The sequence below is a fragment of the Propithecus coquereli genome, unplaced genomic scaffold (genome assembly GCF_000956105.1).
Source record: "Propithecus coquereli isolate 6110/MARCELLA unplaced genomic scaffold, Pcoq_1.0 Scaffold14, whole genome shotgun sequence".
NCBI lineage: Eukaryota > Metazoa > Chordata > Mammalia > Primates > Indriidae > Propithecus > Propithecus coquereli.
The window spans coordinates 15,469,363-15,484,719 of NW_012138302.1; the positions used below are offsets into that span (position 1 = coordinate 15,469,363).

General features: G+C 41.1%; 2 protein-coding genes across 3 annotated transcripts in view; one reads left to right on the forward strand and one right to left on the reverse strand.

Moving 5' to 3' along the window:
* Window positions 1-6,151, reverse strand: part of PRPF38A (pre-mRNA processing factor 38A) — a 16,181-nt gene extending 10,030 nt beyond the window's left edge. The window contains exons 1-4 of one of the 2 annotated variants that reach the window (XM_012639464.1): window positions 5,816-6,151; window positions 4,853-5,012; window positions 3,231-3,352; window positions 1,377-1,462 (exon numbers count right to left, since the gene is read on the reverse strand). In XM_012639464.1, the coding sequence (XP_012494918.1) occupies window positions 1,377-1,462; window positions 3,231-3,352; window positions 4,853-5,012; window positions 5,816-5,945 (498 nt within the window). In that variant the 5' untranslated portion in view covers window positions 5,946-6,151. The remainder of the gene's footprint in view (window positions 1-1,376; window positions 1,463-3,230; window positions 3,353-4,852; window positions 5,013-5,815) is intronic. The other variant, XM_012639465.1, reaches the window with a different exon arrangement.
* A 223-nt stretch (window positions 6,152-6,374) lies between these two features.
* ORC1 (origin recognition complex, subunit 1) overlaps window positions 6,375-15,357 on the forward strand; it is a 27,627-nt gene continuing 18,644 nt past the window's right edge. Inside the window, exons 1-3 of the mRNA XM_012639471.1 lie at window positions 6,375-6,447; window positions 13,249-13,348; window positions 13,956-14,083. Of these exons, the coding sequence (XP_012494925.1) occupies window positions 13,254-13,348; window positions 13,956-14,083 (223 nt within the window). The 5' untranslated portion in view covers window positions 6,375-6,447; window positions 13,249-13,253. The remainder of the gene's footprint in view (window positions 6,448-13,248; window positions 13,349-13,955; window positions 14,084-15,357) is intronic.

Here is a 15,357-nt window from a genome sequence, read left to right on the forward strand (position 1 = left end):
GACATAAAATACTGTTGGAGGCCGGGCACGGTGGCTCACGCCTGTAATCCTAGCTCTCTGGGAGGCCGAGGCGGGCGGATTGTTTCAACTCAGGAGTTCGAAACCAGCCTGAGCATAGTATATCCATAGTATATCCATACAATGGAATACTATTCAGCAATAAAATGGAATAAACTAGTGATATGCACAGCAACATGGATGAATCTCAAAATAGTTATGCTGACTGAAAAAAGGTAAGAAAGAGTATTTACTGTATAATTCCAAAATGCAAACTAATCTATTGTGTCAGATAACATATCAGTAGTTGCTTGGGGGTGAGGGGGAGGGATTCACTGTCTTGACTGCAGTGACAATCAAGGGTGTTTACATGTCAAAACTTATCAAATTTTAGACCTTAAATATAATTTATTGTGTCAATCATATCTCAATACAGCCATTTAAAAGAAAAAAAGCCTTTGTTCAAATGAAATTACACTTCTCAAGCCCAACATATAACCTAGAGCAGAGGTGCCCAATCTTTTTGGCACCAGGACCAGTTTCATAGAAGAAAATTTTTCCACAGACTTGGGGGAGAGTGGGGAGAGATGGAGCTCAGGCAGTGATGCGAGCAATGAGGAGCAGCTATAAATATAGATGAAGCTTTGCTAGCTCACCTGCTGCTCACTTCCTGCTGTGTGCCGGGTGGGGGTGGGGGTGGGACCTGCAGACCTAGAGAAAAAAAGGAGCTACTCCGGCTGGAATACATGGGGCTATGTCCACTTACTCCTCTCAGTATTCCTAAAATGGTCCCACAGGGCAATTTAAAGAGCACTGAGGCAGTCTGATTTCTCCATTTTATAGATAGGGGAACTAAGACCAGGACTAACAGCGAGTCAGCTGTAATAATAACAGAAATTAATTTCCTGTTTGGGTATCTCTCCACTATAGCCCATTCCCTTTCTCTTTAGGTTACCTACCATATCTATTTTCCCTTTGTAATTTGTAAAAGTAGTTTTTAAATCATAAAACCTATTCCTGAAATGGTGGCTTATGGACAATTATTTATCACTAGGGAAAGCAGGATGATAAAGGGGACGTTTAAGGAATTAAGGGCTCAGTCTCCCACTCCTGGCTCTTTTTTTTTATATTCTGTCTTTTTATATGAAGATTGATTTCAAAAGAGCTGTTCATGAAGTTTCAAAACTACTCTAGCTATAATATCCTTGATATAACATCCTACACAAGATTTTATTCACTTTTAAAGTCCTATCCTTCAAATACTTTGTGTTTTCTTCTCACTCCCAATCCACTACCTTTCTCATAGACAGGAAGACTACTTATTAAGAGGTCTGCCTGTCTACGAAGGATGACTCTGATTAGAGACCTTTATCTCTCACCTGTAGTCGAGGCAGAATGATATCACAGACTCTCTCACTGTGCAGTAGTTCATCAATAAACTCATCTACATGCATCAGTTCAAACTCTGAAAGAAAAAATCATTAGGCTCAAGCAACCTGGAAATAAATTTATATAGCCAAAAAGTGAAAGAAGAGTGAAGACTTCATATGAGGCCATCTATGTGCCAGGCCCCTCTAGAAGCAAGGGATTAAGGGATGAATGGATCAGGAATGACACACACAAAAGCAAACACGAACAGTCCTGACTTATGCAGGGGTGATCTTAAATAGATCATATAATTGAAATGTAATTTCTCATTTGAAAACAAATGTTTCTGAATATAGAATGTGTATCTTATATGGCACATGGAGTAACAGCTTTTTAGAATTTCTATGATACCCATCACCTTACTTCAGTGTTTCTTAATCACGGGTGATTTTACACACCCCCACTCCCCTACCTAGAGGGCAGTGCTACTTCTATCTAGTGTGTACGGGCCAGGGATACTGCTAAACATCTTACAATGCACAGGCCAACCCCCACACAAAGAATTATCTGGCCCAAAATGTCAATAAGTTGAGAAACCTTGTCTTAGTTTAACATAATATAATCATAAATAACCCCATCATGGCCATGACCATGTCCATCTTGCTCACCAGGTTATTTCTAGCACATAGCAGTTTGTGGCATGTCACTGGTACTCAATACGAATTTATTCAATGAATAAGTTAATAAAAGCTTAAAGTACAATACCAAATTCTTAACCTTCTACTGTTTAATGATGCATATAGAGAGGAAAGGCAAATCTTTTGTCCTGACACTAAGTGAGAAAAGGTTTTGACTGCATTACCCTGAATCCCTCTTTAGCATACAAAGTGTCTCTTTGTAAAAGTATGAAGCTGCCTATCCTGGATATACTATTATTTTTTAGTGGGATTCCTGTATGAGTACACTTAGTCTATACACTATAGTATGAGGTACAGCGCTAGAGGAGAGGCCAGTAGAAAGAATGGTGAAGATGTAACATGGAAAACTGACTTTGTCTGGGAGGATTGGGGAAGGCTTTTATGGAGAAGCCATTCTGGAGCTAGATCTTTTGGGATGGAGCACATGTGAAGGGGGTATGAGATGCAAGGCAGGGACCGACATAAAATACTGTTGGAGGCCGGGCACGGTGGCTCACGCCTGTAATCCTAGCTCTCTGGGAGGCCGAGGCGGGCGGATTGTTTCAACTCAGGAGTTCGAAACCAGCCTGAGCAAGAGCGAGACCCTGTCTCTACTAAAAATAGAAAGAAATTAATTGGACAAATAAAAATATATAGAAAAAACTAGCCAAGCATGGTGGCGCATGCCTGTAGTCCCAGCTACTCGGGAGGCTGAGGCAGGAGGATCGCCTGAGCCCAGGAGTTTGAGGTTGCTGTGAGCTAGGATGATGCCACGGCACTCTAGCTCGGGCAGAGCGAGACTCTGTCTCAAAAAAAAAAAAAAATACTGTTGGAAAGGAAGGCAGAAAGGTCAGACTTGGTATGGCCAACAAGAAGCTAGCTGTCAGAATGAATACTCCCCTTGATGAGATGGAAGACCTGGATGAAGACTGTAACAATGTAGATGAAGAGGAGCACTCACATTGTATGTAACAATGTGAGGGCACAGGTATTGATGAAATGAAAACTGGCTTAAAAATGACAGTCTGAGCTGGGAACGGGGGTTCGCATCTATAATCCTAGCTACTTGGGAGGCTGAGGTGGCAGGATTGCTTGAGGCCAGGAGATCAAGACCAGCCTGGGCAACATAGCAAGACTCTGTCTCTTAAAAAAAAAAAAGACAGTCCAGAGACTTGGCACCATACTCACCTCCATTTCGGTTCTGGCTCTTGATTTTTCGATAGTCATTATACAATGGCTCCAAGTACTTGTAGCAATCAATTGCAGTGCCTGTCAGCCTCATGTAAAGTGCCCCCAACATACGGACATACCTGACAAATACATGACAGTGAAACAATAGGCCATCCTAAGATGTTCCTGAGTTTTACATCAGGAAAGTAGTGGATAAACATTTTCTTTCTTCTCTTTGGCAGATAAGAAAGCTGCAATTTTGGAGGTAGCATGAAGCAGAAGAAAGACGGCTAAAATATGGAGATCTGAGTTCAAGTTACCACTCTACCACTTACAGCTGTGGGAACTTTGTACATATTGGTCAGTTATCAGATATATCATCTGTAAAACTAGAATAAAACCTATTTACCTCACAGGATTATTCTAAGAATCAGATAAGATACTAAATTTAACAGAAGGTGTAAGATATATTTAATAATAATACAAGAACAAACACACACAGAGGTGAATGCTGGTTCTAGAAAAAAGTCAAAGACATTTAGATTTGAATTCTGTTTCCATAATTTACTAACTCTGTGACATTACTGGGCAAATTACTTGCTTTCTCAATCCTTGTAAAATGGAGATGATGCTACCTAATGTACTGGCTTGTTGGATTAAATAAGAAATGCATTTAAAAGTGCTAAGCATTTAAAATGCTAAACACTCTAGCACATAGCACATAGTAAGTATCTAACAAAACTTGGCTATTTTCTAGCTGTTAATGTTTTGTAAGATTCCTTCCTTTTCCTGTTCTCCTTTATCCACCTACTTACTCACATCTCCACTTGGGTAACTAGTAGGCATTTGGAACTCAACACTTTCTTTATATGAGCAGCAGGATATCGTAGCAAAGAATATAGGCTCTGAAGCCAGCTTTGCCAATTTATTAGCTGTTTGACTTTGGGCAAATTAATCTCTCTGTGCCTCTGTTTCCTCCCCTGTAAAATAGGGATAATAAGTTTATAAGGTTGTTGTGAAGGTTAAATGAATTATTATGTGTAAAGCCCTTAGAACAGAGCATGACACATAATTAAGCTATTATTATGTCTCCCCCTTAAAGAGGTGTTTACCTCTTTTAGGTGTTTACCATGCAACAGGCACTATGTAGAGAGATGTGCATGTACCATCTTCTTTAACTCTCACATCAATCTTATGAGTAAATATTTTTGTCCCCATTTTACAGATAAGGAAAATAAAAGTTAGAAAATTTAGTAACTTCTCCAAGGTCACAATTAATGAGTAACAGAGTCAGGACATGAACCTAGATCTAACACATCTGAACTAACGCTTTATGTTGTCTTTTTTACCCCTGAGCATTTAGTGTCCACCAACATATTGGGTACTCACTTCTGCTTAACATACATTCAATGTATTAGTAAAATCGTTTTCTGGGGGAAAAATTACCAAAACCAAGAAAATAAAGTAGAAGACTAATACAATTAGAATAGACAAAATACAAATGCAAGGGCTCAAGAGCAAAAACCTGAAGTGGAACTCTGTGGAAGTGAGACATAATGGGTTCACCCCTCTTAAAGAAAGCCCAGTTTTGAACTACCAAAATTGAAGCTTTTGTATTACCTAGCCAACATTGTACTCACTTGAAATCTTCATTTTTGATAAACTCCACAATGATATCTTTCTCAGGCTGAATTTGAAGCATCTTCAAGGTTAAACACAGAAAGGGAGTTGGTTTTATGTTGCCACCATAGACGCCACCCACAAACCTTAACTCCATGGCTTTATCAACTACAAGTTCAGCTAAAAAACCAAAAACAAATAGAGTGACATCTCAGAGATATTAGGGCTAAGCTCTTCCTGGCTGGAAGTGGAGAGAGTTAGTTCAAGAGTTGGTGCTCCTAATTACTCATCAACAGTTTAACATTAGTATTAATAATAATGATGATGACTGTAGCTGACATACACCGAAGGATTACTATATGCCAGGTACTCTGCTAAGCATTTCATCTTACCTCATTTAATCTTTACGACAAGCCATGAGGAAAATTCTAGCATTGTCCTTATTTCCAGGTAAGGAAAACGAGGGCTAAGAAAGGTACTTGTGATCAAAAGGACCTTGGGCTGAAGGTCCACAGCCAGAGTATCGAAGGACATGGATTTAAAACCAGAATTCGAACAAAGATCGGAAGACTACTTGAAGAACTGATATTTACATTAGGATCCAATTGTGGAAATACCAGAACTGGCCCAGTTTAAGGACGGGAAGACCATGAATTTGGTTTAGAGCATGTTAACGGCCCTTTAAGACCTTCGAGAGGCTATGTCACGGAATTCCATCTGGGTCCTTGAGCTTAACAGTTTGTAATCCAACAGGCTATCCTCAAATATGGACTAACTTAACCCAACTGAGACACCCTTTAGAATAAAGCCCTATCGGTTTCATTTGTGTCTCCAATGCCCAACACAGTAGGCACTCAATTTTTTCTAAATGACATACTTCCCTCCGTTACCACCCCCAGGGACCAGTCGCCAGTCCTACTGGTACTCAGTCAGGAGAAATGGGCCACAGGCAGCCGAGAGGGGGTCCGCGCGCTCCCGCTCACCCGTAAGGCCAAAGCACTCCTCTTTCCAGTACTTGGACTCATAGATTCGTGTCCGAATGATCTTCTCCACCAGGTACTGAGGGTTGGTGCCGTGGATGCTGTGCGCATCCTTCACCGTACGGTTCGCCATTTTAGAACTCCTTCAGTTCTATTTCCGTCGGGTCCTTTAATGCGTCACGTCCAGGTTAAAAAAAAAAACAAAAAAAAACGGAGAGAGACGGAGAACAGCGGCAAAAGTCTCAACAGTTTAGGCGACCATCTTGAAGCCGGAAACCCTGTAACGAAAGGAACTTCTTCCGGAACCACGTCGCCGAGCGAATCAAAGATGGCCGCTGCCCGCTGGCGGATGTACGTCAGAGGCCCCTTCTCCCGGGTGGGCGGGCTGGTTGGTGACGCAACGGGGGAGGCAGCCTGGAGGCGGGGCCACACCGTTTGGCGCGAAAATTTTTTTTCTCCACCTTCTTTCCATTCCATTTCCGAGGCCTCAGCTTTGGCTACGGCGTGCGGCCCTTGGCTGTAAAAGGAGGAGTCCAGCTGGGGCAGGTAAAAAGTTGCTGCATCTCCCGAGCTTCCGAAGCGAAGGCAGTGGGAAGCGGAGGCTTTCGGCCAGCCTGAGGAAGCTTTGGCCCCCGGTGAGTGTGGCGTCCCGTGGGCCGGGGGTCGGGGGTGGGACCTGAGCCTCTGCAACTGAGGTCGTGGTTCTCTGTAGACTCACTCATTGATTCATTCAGCTGACATGTACCGAACGCCTGTTTATTGCCTGGCACTGTTCTGAGCCTTTAGGAATGTTCCTCTTTTCCACATCCCCACTCCTAAAAGGCTTCCCACTCTACCAGGGTCTGAGCGCTTGCAATGGGGAAGTCGGAAGCCAAAGCAAAGAAATGTGAGCATTCCTGCCCTCAGCGTCCTGAGACTCTCAATAATGACTTAGCCTTTCCTTCTCTATGCATTGCCTTTGTAAAGCACGTGCCTCATTTCCTTCTTTGAGCCATAGTGCAACAAGCACTACAGGGAAGACGGAGCAGATGTTACTACCCCATTTTATGAGTGTTGCAGTTGCGCCCAGAGAGACTTGTCTAAGTCGTTTTTCGGGACTAAGTGGCCTGGCTCCTACCTGGGTCTTCATTTTTCCAGATGAGCTGCTCTTAACTGCAGGGCTCCCACCCACCCACCTTCTTTCCTGGAGTCCAGGGAGTCCAGTGGCACCCTTTCTATTTCTCTAGTCTAACGCCGGCTTAGAGGGGCCTTCTCTTGCGACTATTGGAAAAAGTACTGGTTTAGAGAGATGAGATGCGAGATTCTTATCCTCGTTAACTATTTGTGAAACTGAGATGATTAGATATGATTTCAGTTGTCTGTAAAATATAAATAATGGTACCCTCTTCCCTGCTGTATTAGGTGGGCTGGGAATACCAAAAAAATTTCCACTCTAAGAGTATGGTTTACCAAGTCTTCCAAAACGTTTTTCACCATAATAGAGGACAATATGTGGACTTTAGAAGGTTTGTGAAATCTCTGAAATTTGTGTGGATTGTATGTGAGTTAATAATATTCATTAAATTATATATATATGTTTTCGTTTGTTTGTTTTTGAGACAGTTTCCTTCTGTCGCCCAGCTGGAGCGCAGGGGCATCTTCGTAGCTCACTGCAATCTCAAACTCCTGGGCTCAAGCGATCTTCCTGCCTCAGGCTGGGGAGGAATAGCTGAGTAGCTGGGACTACAGGTGTGCGCCACCATGCTGGGCTAATTTTCTATTTTTAGTAGAGACGGTTCTTGCTCTTGCTCACACTGGTCTCAAACTCCTGAGCTCAAGCAATCCTGCTTCGTTCGGTCTTGCAGAGTGTTAGGATTTCAGGTGTGAGACACTGGGCCTGACCTATCAATTATAAAAAAAAAAAAATAGAACCACTGTCCCTTACAAATAAATGCAAGAGATTAAGGGAGTGTGAAAGTGGATTTACCATTTTGCATTTTCTCATTTAATCCTCAATAATCCTAGAATAGTGCCTGGAACACAATGGGTGCTTGATAAATATTGATTGAATAAAAGATTATGTTATCTCCATTTTGTGGGTAAGGCTACTGAAGCCTTGTTAACTGTTCAGACAGCGGCTGGAAAGCCTGACTTATTGTATTATAATAAGCACACCAAAAGCAAGCTCTTGGTCATATGTTATTATCACATCCAATTTCATACAGTATGTTGAGAGCACAGTCATTGGAATCTGGGTATTCAGGGTTTGAGTTAAAGCTGTGCCATCCCATGTAACAATGGACAGATTATCACCTTGAAGTGAGAGTAGCTTCTACCTTTCATTGAGCAAATATTATTGAGTGTGTACTGTGCACTTAACTATGTGCTAGCATTGTTCTAGAATTTTTTTAAGAATTAAATGAAATAAATATGTTAAGAGTTTTGGCTTAACCTTCTGTCATTCTGGCCGAAATATGTGCTATCATTTTTACTTCAGCTGCCTTATCTGTTTTGCTTGTGTGTGGCTCCTAGACTGGGTGGTGTGTATATTCTGGATTTCCAGTATCTGTGACAGCAAGACCCTGTAATGGTTATCTCCTAGAAGCCAAAGCGTTTGTTAGGCTAAGTCAGGTCTGCCTTTCCAGTCCCTTCAACCACCTTCCTTGGGGAATCTCTCTGCTGTTGTCAGATGAGATGAAATGCTGGGTCAAGGGTAAGAAAGTCCAGTAATACACAAGAGGCTTGACATTTGCTGTGAGTTCCTTATACTGCCTCTTCAGAAGGACTCCTGATTCATTTTTTTAACTTTTCATTGAAGAATAACATACATACAGAAAAGTGCATAAATGATAAATGTACAGCTCAAGGAGGTTTCTTAAAGAGAACATACTCACGTAGCCAGCACCTAGATCAAGAAACAGCATGATCAGCATCCCAGAAGCCCCTGCCTCCCTGCAGTGTCCCCTTTCATCTTCCTAGTCCGAAAAGAAAAATAGCTCAGAGAAGCCTGAGCTCTGTGAGGTATGCAAAATTTGTCTAGCCCAGAGAGACTAGAGCATGGGACTTCAATCCCTCACACCCATGCCAGGGAGCAATTGTTTAAAGCCTACCTAGCTGCCTCACACGTTATCTTCTTGTTCCTGAAATTTGTGATACAAAAAACAGTGGATAGCCAATCAATAGCTGATGTTATTTTAATGTAAATTATTAGTGAACAACTTTGAAACTGCCTCATCTTTTCCTTTAAAAATCTACTTTATTATTGGGTCAGTGCATCAAAATATATATATGTATATATAAAAGAAAAATCTACTTTAAAATTTAACTGCTGATAATTGGAGTGTATATTCAAGGCAACTTGAATCTATGCTCCTGGGTTACACTCCGCAAGCTTGGCCCCAATAAACTCTCTATTTATATTAATTTTGCCTCAGCTTCTTCCTTTTAGGTAGACACTAGGTTCTGTTGTGAATTCTAATAACATAGATTACTTTTGCCTGTTTTTGAACTTTCTGTAAATGGACTCAATATAGTATGTATTTTTTTTGCATCTGATTTCTTTAGTCCAGTATCATTTTGTGAAATTTTCCCCACGTTGTTTTGTGTAGTTGTAGTTGGTTCAGTTTCATTGCTGGATAGTGCTGTTATGAATATTCTGGTTCATGTTTTTTGATGATAATTTATATATTCTATTGAAATTTGTGGGTCACGGGGTGTGCACACATTCAGCTTTAGTAGATACTGCTAATTCTGTACAGTGGTTATACCAATTTATATGCTATTAATATACATGCCCTGTGGCAATGTGTAAGAGTTCTGGCTGTTCTGTGTTCTCACCTTCTCACCACACTTGGTATTGTCTTGATGATTTCTTTATATATGTTAAAAAAAAAAGCCAAGATCTCACTCTGTTGCCCAGGCTGGTATTGAACTCCTGGGCTCAAGGGATCTTGCCACTTTAGCTTCCTGAATAGTTGGGATGACCACACCCAGCTTTTTTTTGTTTTTGGTAGAGTCAGGGTTTTCCTATGTTACCCAGGCTTGTCCTGATGGGCTTTGTTTTGTTTTGTTTTTTGAGACAGAGTCTTGCTCTGTCACCCAGGCTACAATGCAGTGGCATCATCATAGCTCACTGCAACCTCAAACTCCTGGGCTCAGACGATCCTCCTCCTGCCTCAGCCACCCCAGTAGCTGGGACTTCAGGCACACGCCACCACATCCAGCTTATTTTTTCTAGTTTTAGTAGAAATGGGGTCTTGCTCTTGCTCAGGCTGGTCTCGAACTCCTGAGCTCAAGCTGTCCTCCTGCCTCAGCCTCCCAGAGTGCTAGGATTACAGGTGCCAGCCATCACACCCAGCCTGTCCTAATGGTTTTTAAAACCAGTTCATTTATTCATTCATTTACCTATTATATGCCAAGTCCTGACCTAGCTATGGGAATGCAGTTATGAATAAGATAGACAAGGTCTATTCTAATGTGGGAAGCACAATAAATAGGAAAATAATGTAATTCAATTAATAACAAGGTGGTGTAATGTAACATTACTCTGGAGGATAGTGTAAGGAGGAGTGGGTAACTTTCCACTGGGTGTCAGTGAAGGCCTTTCTAAGTCTGGACGCACTAAAAATCTTGGTCTGTTTGAGGTTTAGAAAAGCGGGCCTGGAGCAAAGTGATAGAGGCAAGGCAGGTTATGTGGTCCAGGTCCTGGAAGCCTTCCTTCCAGTAACCCTGCCTCTTCAGCCTAGGTCACATACATATACCCCTTGCTCACATATATATGTATACTGGTCTCATTGGGCACAGCCCATGGTCTCCTAAAAAAGGAATGTTAAAGTTTTACCCTAACTTGGCTTTTGCAGTGAAAAACAGGAATTGATAGTAGGAGAATGTACTTTGCTTTGTGTGAAATGAATTGTTTGAGATTAGAGAAAAATGTGCTCTCTCTCTGATTCTAACTCATGCTGTTTGCTTCTGTGACCGTGCTTGCTTTTAGTTGTTTGTTAAATATAGTTAATCAGAATGAAAAACGGGAATAAGAGCAGGAGTGACTCCATGACAGGCTGAACTTCCTGGAGTAGGCCTAAGTTTCGGTTTCCCTGAAATGACGCTGCCCTTTCCCCGTTACGACGCTGACCACAACTGGCTCCGGCGCGAAAATCTCGTGGCTTGCAGCCACTTTTAAAGGAACCAATCAGGAGCCAACAAAATCAGCCACTTTTAAAGGAACCAATGAACTAAGGAGGGGAGGGGGGAAGGTGTGAAGGTGTGCCCAGCGTGTCGTGTGAAACCTGTGAGTCGTGTGCAAAACAAAAAAAAGGTATAAAAGCTTAACTTTTACCCCAGGGCGGGGTCCAGTCCTGGTTCATAGGAGAGGCCACTGCGTTGGTGCTCTGGGACTTGGACCCTAGCTCAAGCTAGCCAATAAACTCCTTTGCCATTTGCAGCCTCGGTGACTCTGCCTCTCTGTTCCTGGGGCCAAGGGGAACCGGCTCTAACAGCAGGAGAATGCCTGCTTTAATAAGCTAAAATATGGCCTAGGTTTAAAAGATTCGAGGGCATAGATTTGATGCCTTTAGGTATAAATGAGTACCTTATAGGTATAGAAGCCGTCCTTCCATATGCCAATTTGGGGTTTGAAAAAATGAGATTATTGTGCCAGTGAAATAAAATGTCATAGTCAAAGTGACAAATCAGGCCATTTGTCCTACAGTTAGATTATTCAAGAATTGTAGGTTTGCTGGGAGATACAAATTTGCTACAAAGCACTGTCAGTGATATTCCTGTTTTTTGAATGAGAAAGCTTAGTGGGTGCTGCCATTTAATCGAATCTTTTGTCTGTATGTCAGTAGTATATTTTGCCCGAATGTGGAAAAGGCGAAAAGTTCCAAGTTTACTTGTGATAGTTTCATGTTACATCTTCCATTAAAAAGAACACATATTGAAGGGTACATTAATGTATGTATGTCTGTGAACATTTGTTTAGATTTAATCAATTTTACTAATTTTTACCAAAAGATTATTGGATATTAGGAATCCAAATTCATTTTTTACTGGAGCACAAGTCTTCCACTTGTTCTACTCAAAATTACTCATCAATCTTCTTTGCTCTTTGTTCATTTCTACACTGTACTTAATTAAAATTAGATTGATTTAATAGTAATGTGTTGCAAATTATACTGTAAATATGCTTAATAGCAATCATTCAGGCATCTTTTGGAAGAAGTTTATTTTTAAAAGCAGAAAATCTTATGGGTGAAATGTTCCCAAATAGAATGTGGGACCTAATGCCACTGAACTTTAGGAAATCAGCTTGTTTAATTTGGATGTTGATATGCTAGTCTAATTCTGTTGTTTTCAACACAGACTGGAATTTTACTGGTCTCTCTGTCAATAATTCAGTAATTCTGTCAGACTGGATTTTCTTAATGTTTTTTTACCCCAGTTTTGCAAAATTTTAGCTACATAAGAAAAACATGGAATTCCAAGGAAAAGTTTATTATTTTAAAAATTATTTAACTTTAAGATAATGGATTGGCATTCTTATTTTATTTTTTTGGTCAAGTGAAGCAGTGGGTGGATTGACATTATTATTAAAATGTTTAGATTACAGTTTCAAAATTGTAAAGAGGATTATGTTGGGACTTTTCATTTGTATTTCTGTTTTTGTCAATAAAAATGTCTTTTTTTCCATGTAGTTTACTACAACCCTTTCTTTTCAGCAATACTCATATCTAGGACCTGTTAGCTGCAAAGAAAAATACCCCTTCCAACTGCCAGGGCAGTACTGGTTAGTAACACTGATAATTTTTTTCTAATGGATGCACTTGATAAAACCCATTACCATTACCCCAAATGCTGCTTATATGTTTTTTCCTCTAAATCTTGGAATCCTTCATTTCATTTGATCTTATCAATATCTACTAATTATTCAATATTAGGAAACCCTTTTAGGAAGCCCTTCCTTCCTGAACAGCCAGAAGACCTGGTCTTCTAATTTCAGTAGTTTCACTGGGCTCTTTGAAGTATTAGTTGTCCTTTATTGAATTTATATTTTATTGCTGTCTGGAGTGTAAGTGTTGTGAAGCCATTTACAACCACTGTGTCACTGTCTTTTATAATAATTTCACATCAGTAGATGTTTCACACCTATTGTGCCTTGTTCCTAATAAATACTTGTAAACATTTACAGTTTCTTTTCTTAGGAGTTGACCCTCCTGTTTCCCTGGATAGGAAAAGATAAGGCATAGTATGAGGTAAACACAGATGATATTAAGTTGCCTGTGTGTAATCTTCATAGAGCTGACTTTTTCCTCACAGAAAATGTTTTCTCAGTCTAAAATGTGTGGGAATACATCAGGGACAGAAAAAAAGGCTGAACTCATTGAAGGCAGGGAGTGACTAGCTGAAAACCCATCAGAGCATTGTCCTAGTAATTCAGAGTTAGGACTTCTCCACAGGAGCCATGGCGCACTACCCGACAAGGCTGAAGACCAGACTGACTTACTCATGGGTCGGCAGGCCATTGTTGGATCGAAAACTGCGCCACCAAACCTACAAGTGAGTGATGGGGTCTTTTGGTTGTCCTGGAAATATAGTTTTCTCAAGCTAGATTGTTCTAATTACTGCACATCGATGATTAAAGGATAATAGATATGAACTGATTGTAAGGAGGGGTTCTGTCTAATTCAAGAAGATGGTAGCATAAATTTTGCCCCTAGTGATAGGGGCAAAATTATGAGAGGTTAATAAATTTGATATGTGTGATAATGTCATATCTACTTAAGGTGAGTATCTCTTTATGATATTTTGATAAATGGTACCATGTCCTTCCTAGCCCTGGAAATCTCCTAACAATTTGATATATTTTTGGGGCAGCTCTATAGCCTTGGGAAGCCTGTCTTGTTCTTGGTCAATAACTGAGTGGAATTAGGGTTCATTTTGAGGCCTTTGGAGTCATCACTCACACTAACACAATCCATTCAACCCATTGTCTACTCTCTTATGTAACTGGGTGAATTGTTTTCCCAGTAGGAAAGTTGGGCAGCAGAGAGAAATTATTTAGGGGGTTTCTGGGTTGGAGAGCACTTTCCTTTGTGCCCAAAGGATCTAAAGAACTTGGCCTACCCTAAGTGATTTCTTAATGTGTTTCTCTGTTGCTTTCTAGAGAAATATGTGTGAAAGTAGAAGGTGATTCAACTGAGATTCACATCCAGGTGGGGCAGTGTGTGTTGATTGAAGGGGATGATGATAAAAACCCATATGTTGCTAAATTGGTGGAGTTGTTTGAAGAGGGTGAGTTTGGGGCTGGAATGAAAACCATTCTTTGTCATGAATGATTGGGAAGTGGGAAAGAGGAGATTGCTGATTCCTCTGTTAAGCAGTGTGTGGGGCACGTTAGACTCTGAGGTGGGATCACGTAAGAACTAGCTGTACCCTTTTCCATCTAAAAATGGCACTCACCAAGGCAGTATTGAGTAAAATGGAATTGGAGGGCTCAAATTTAGCTTTTTTATTATTTTTAGAAGTAAGAATGGCTATGGAGGCAGGATTTTAGGGATGGAGAGAAATGATCAATTTGGGAAGAAGGGAGAAAGAAAAAATAGATGATTTGTGCTATGATAGAGATGTGTCCCTTTAATTTTGGCATGAGGAAGTTAGTAATTTTCCAAGTGCAACTTCTTTACAACGGAGGAGATAAGTTGAATTTGGAAGACATATTAGTTGATATTCAGTAAAGAAAAGAAGAACACTTTAGGTATTTTACCCAGAGGAATTTGTATATTAGCATTGAAAAGGCTGTAAGAAAAGGTGACATTTCCCAGAGGTCAGTAAGTGCAGGAAGCCCCTATTGCCCTTAGGCTAGAGGAGCAAAAGGAAAGCTAGCAACAAGAGCCTACAAGCCCACACTCACAGCCTAAGCTGATTTGCTCAGCTTCTAACCCTCTGCAAACAAGAGGAGAGCTCCAAAAGGAGGATTAAGAAGATAGCAATTTGAAACAATATATAACTGCTTCTTCCAAGAGATAGGAGAGGAATGACATGGTAGTTGGATAGTCCTGTCAGATTTGAGTTGTTCACCTAAGGTCACTGTCAGCTCATCTGACATGCCCCAAGTTGTATGTTTCTGTGATTGGGCCACCTCTTAGGTTTGTGGGGTTTTTTTTACCCTCCTCTAATTGGTCAGAACAGTATCTCTACTGGATCTCCCTCCTCTCCCCTCTGCACCTGTTTCCCTTTCCCGCTGGCCCCTACCTAACAGTCCTGTGGCAGTTTGTATGCCTAAGGGAAGAACTGATAGAGTGAGTGGATAAAGATGTTTTACATCTTGGCTGGGCGTGGTGGCTCACGCCTGTAATCCTAGCACTCTGGGAGGCCAAGGCGGGAGGATTGCCTGAGCTCAGGAGTTCAAGACCAGCCTGAGCAACAGCAAGACCCCTGTCTCTACCAAAAAAAAGAAAAAATTAGCCAGACATGGTGGTGCATGCCTGTAGTCCCAGCTACTCAGGAGGCTGAGGCAGGAGGATCACTTGAGCCCAGGAGTTTGAGGTTGCTGTGAGCTAGGCTGA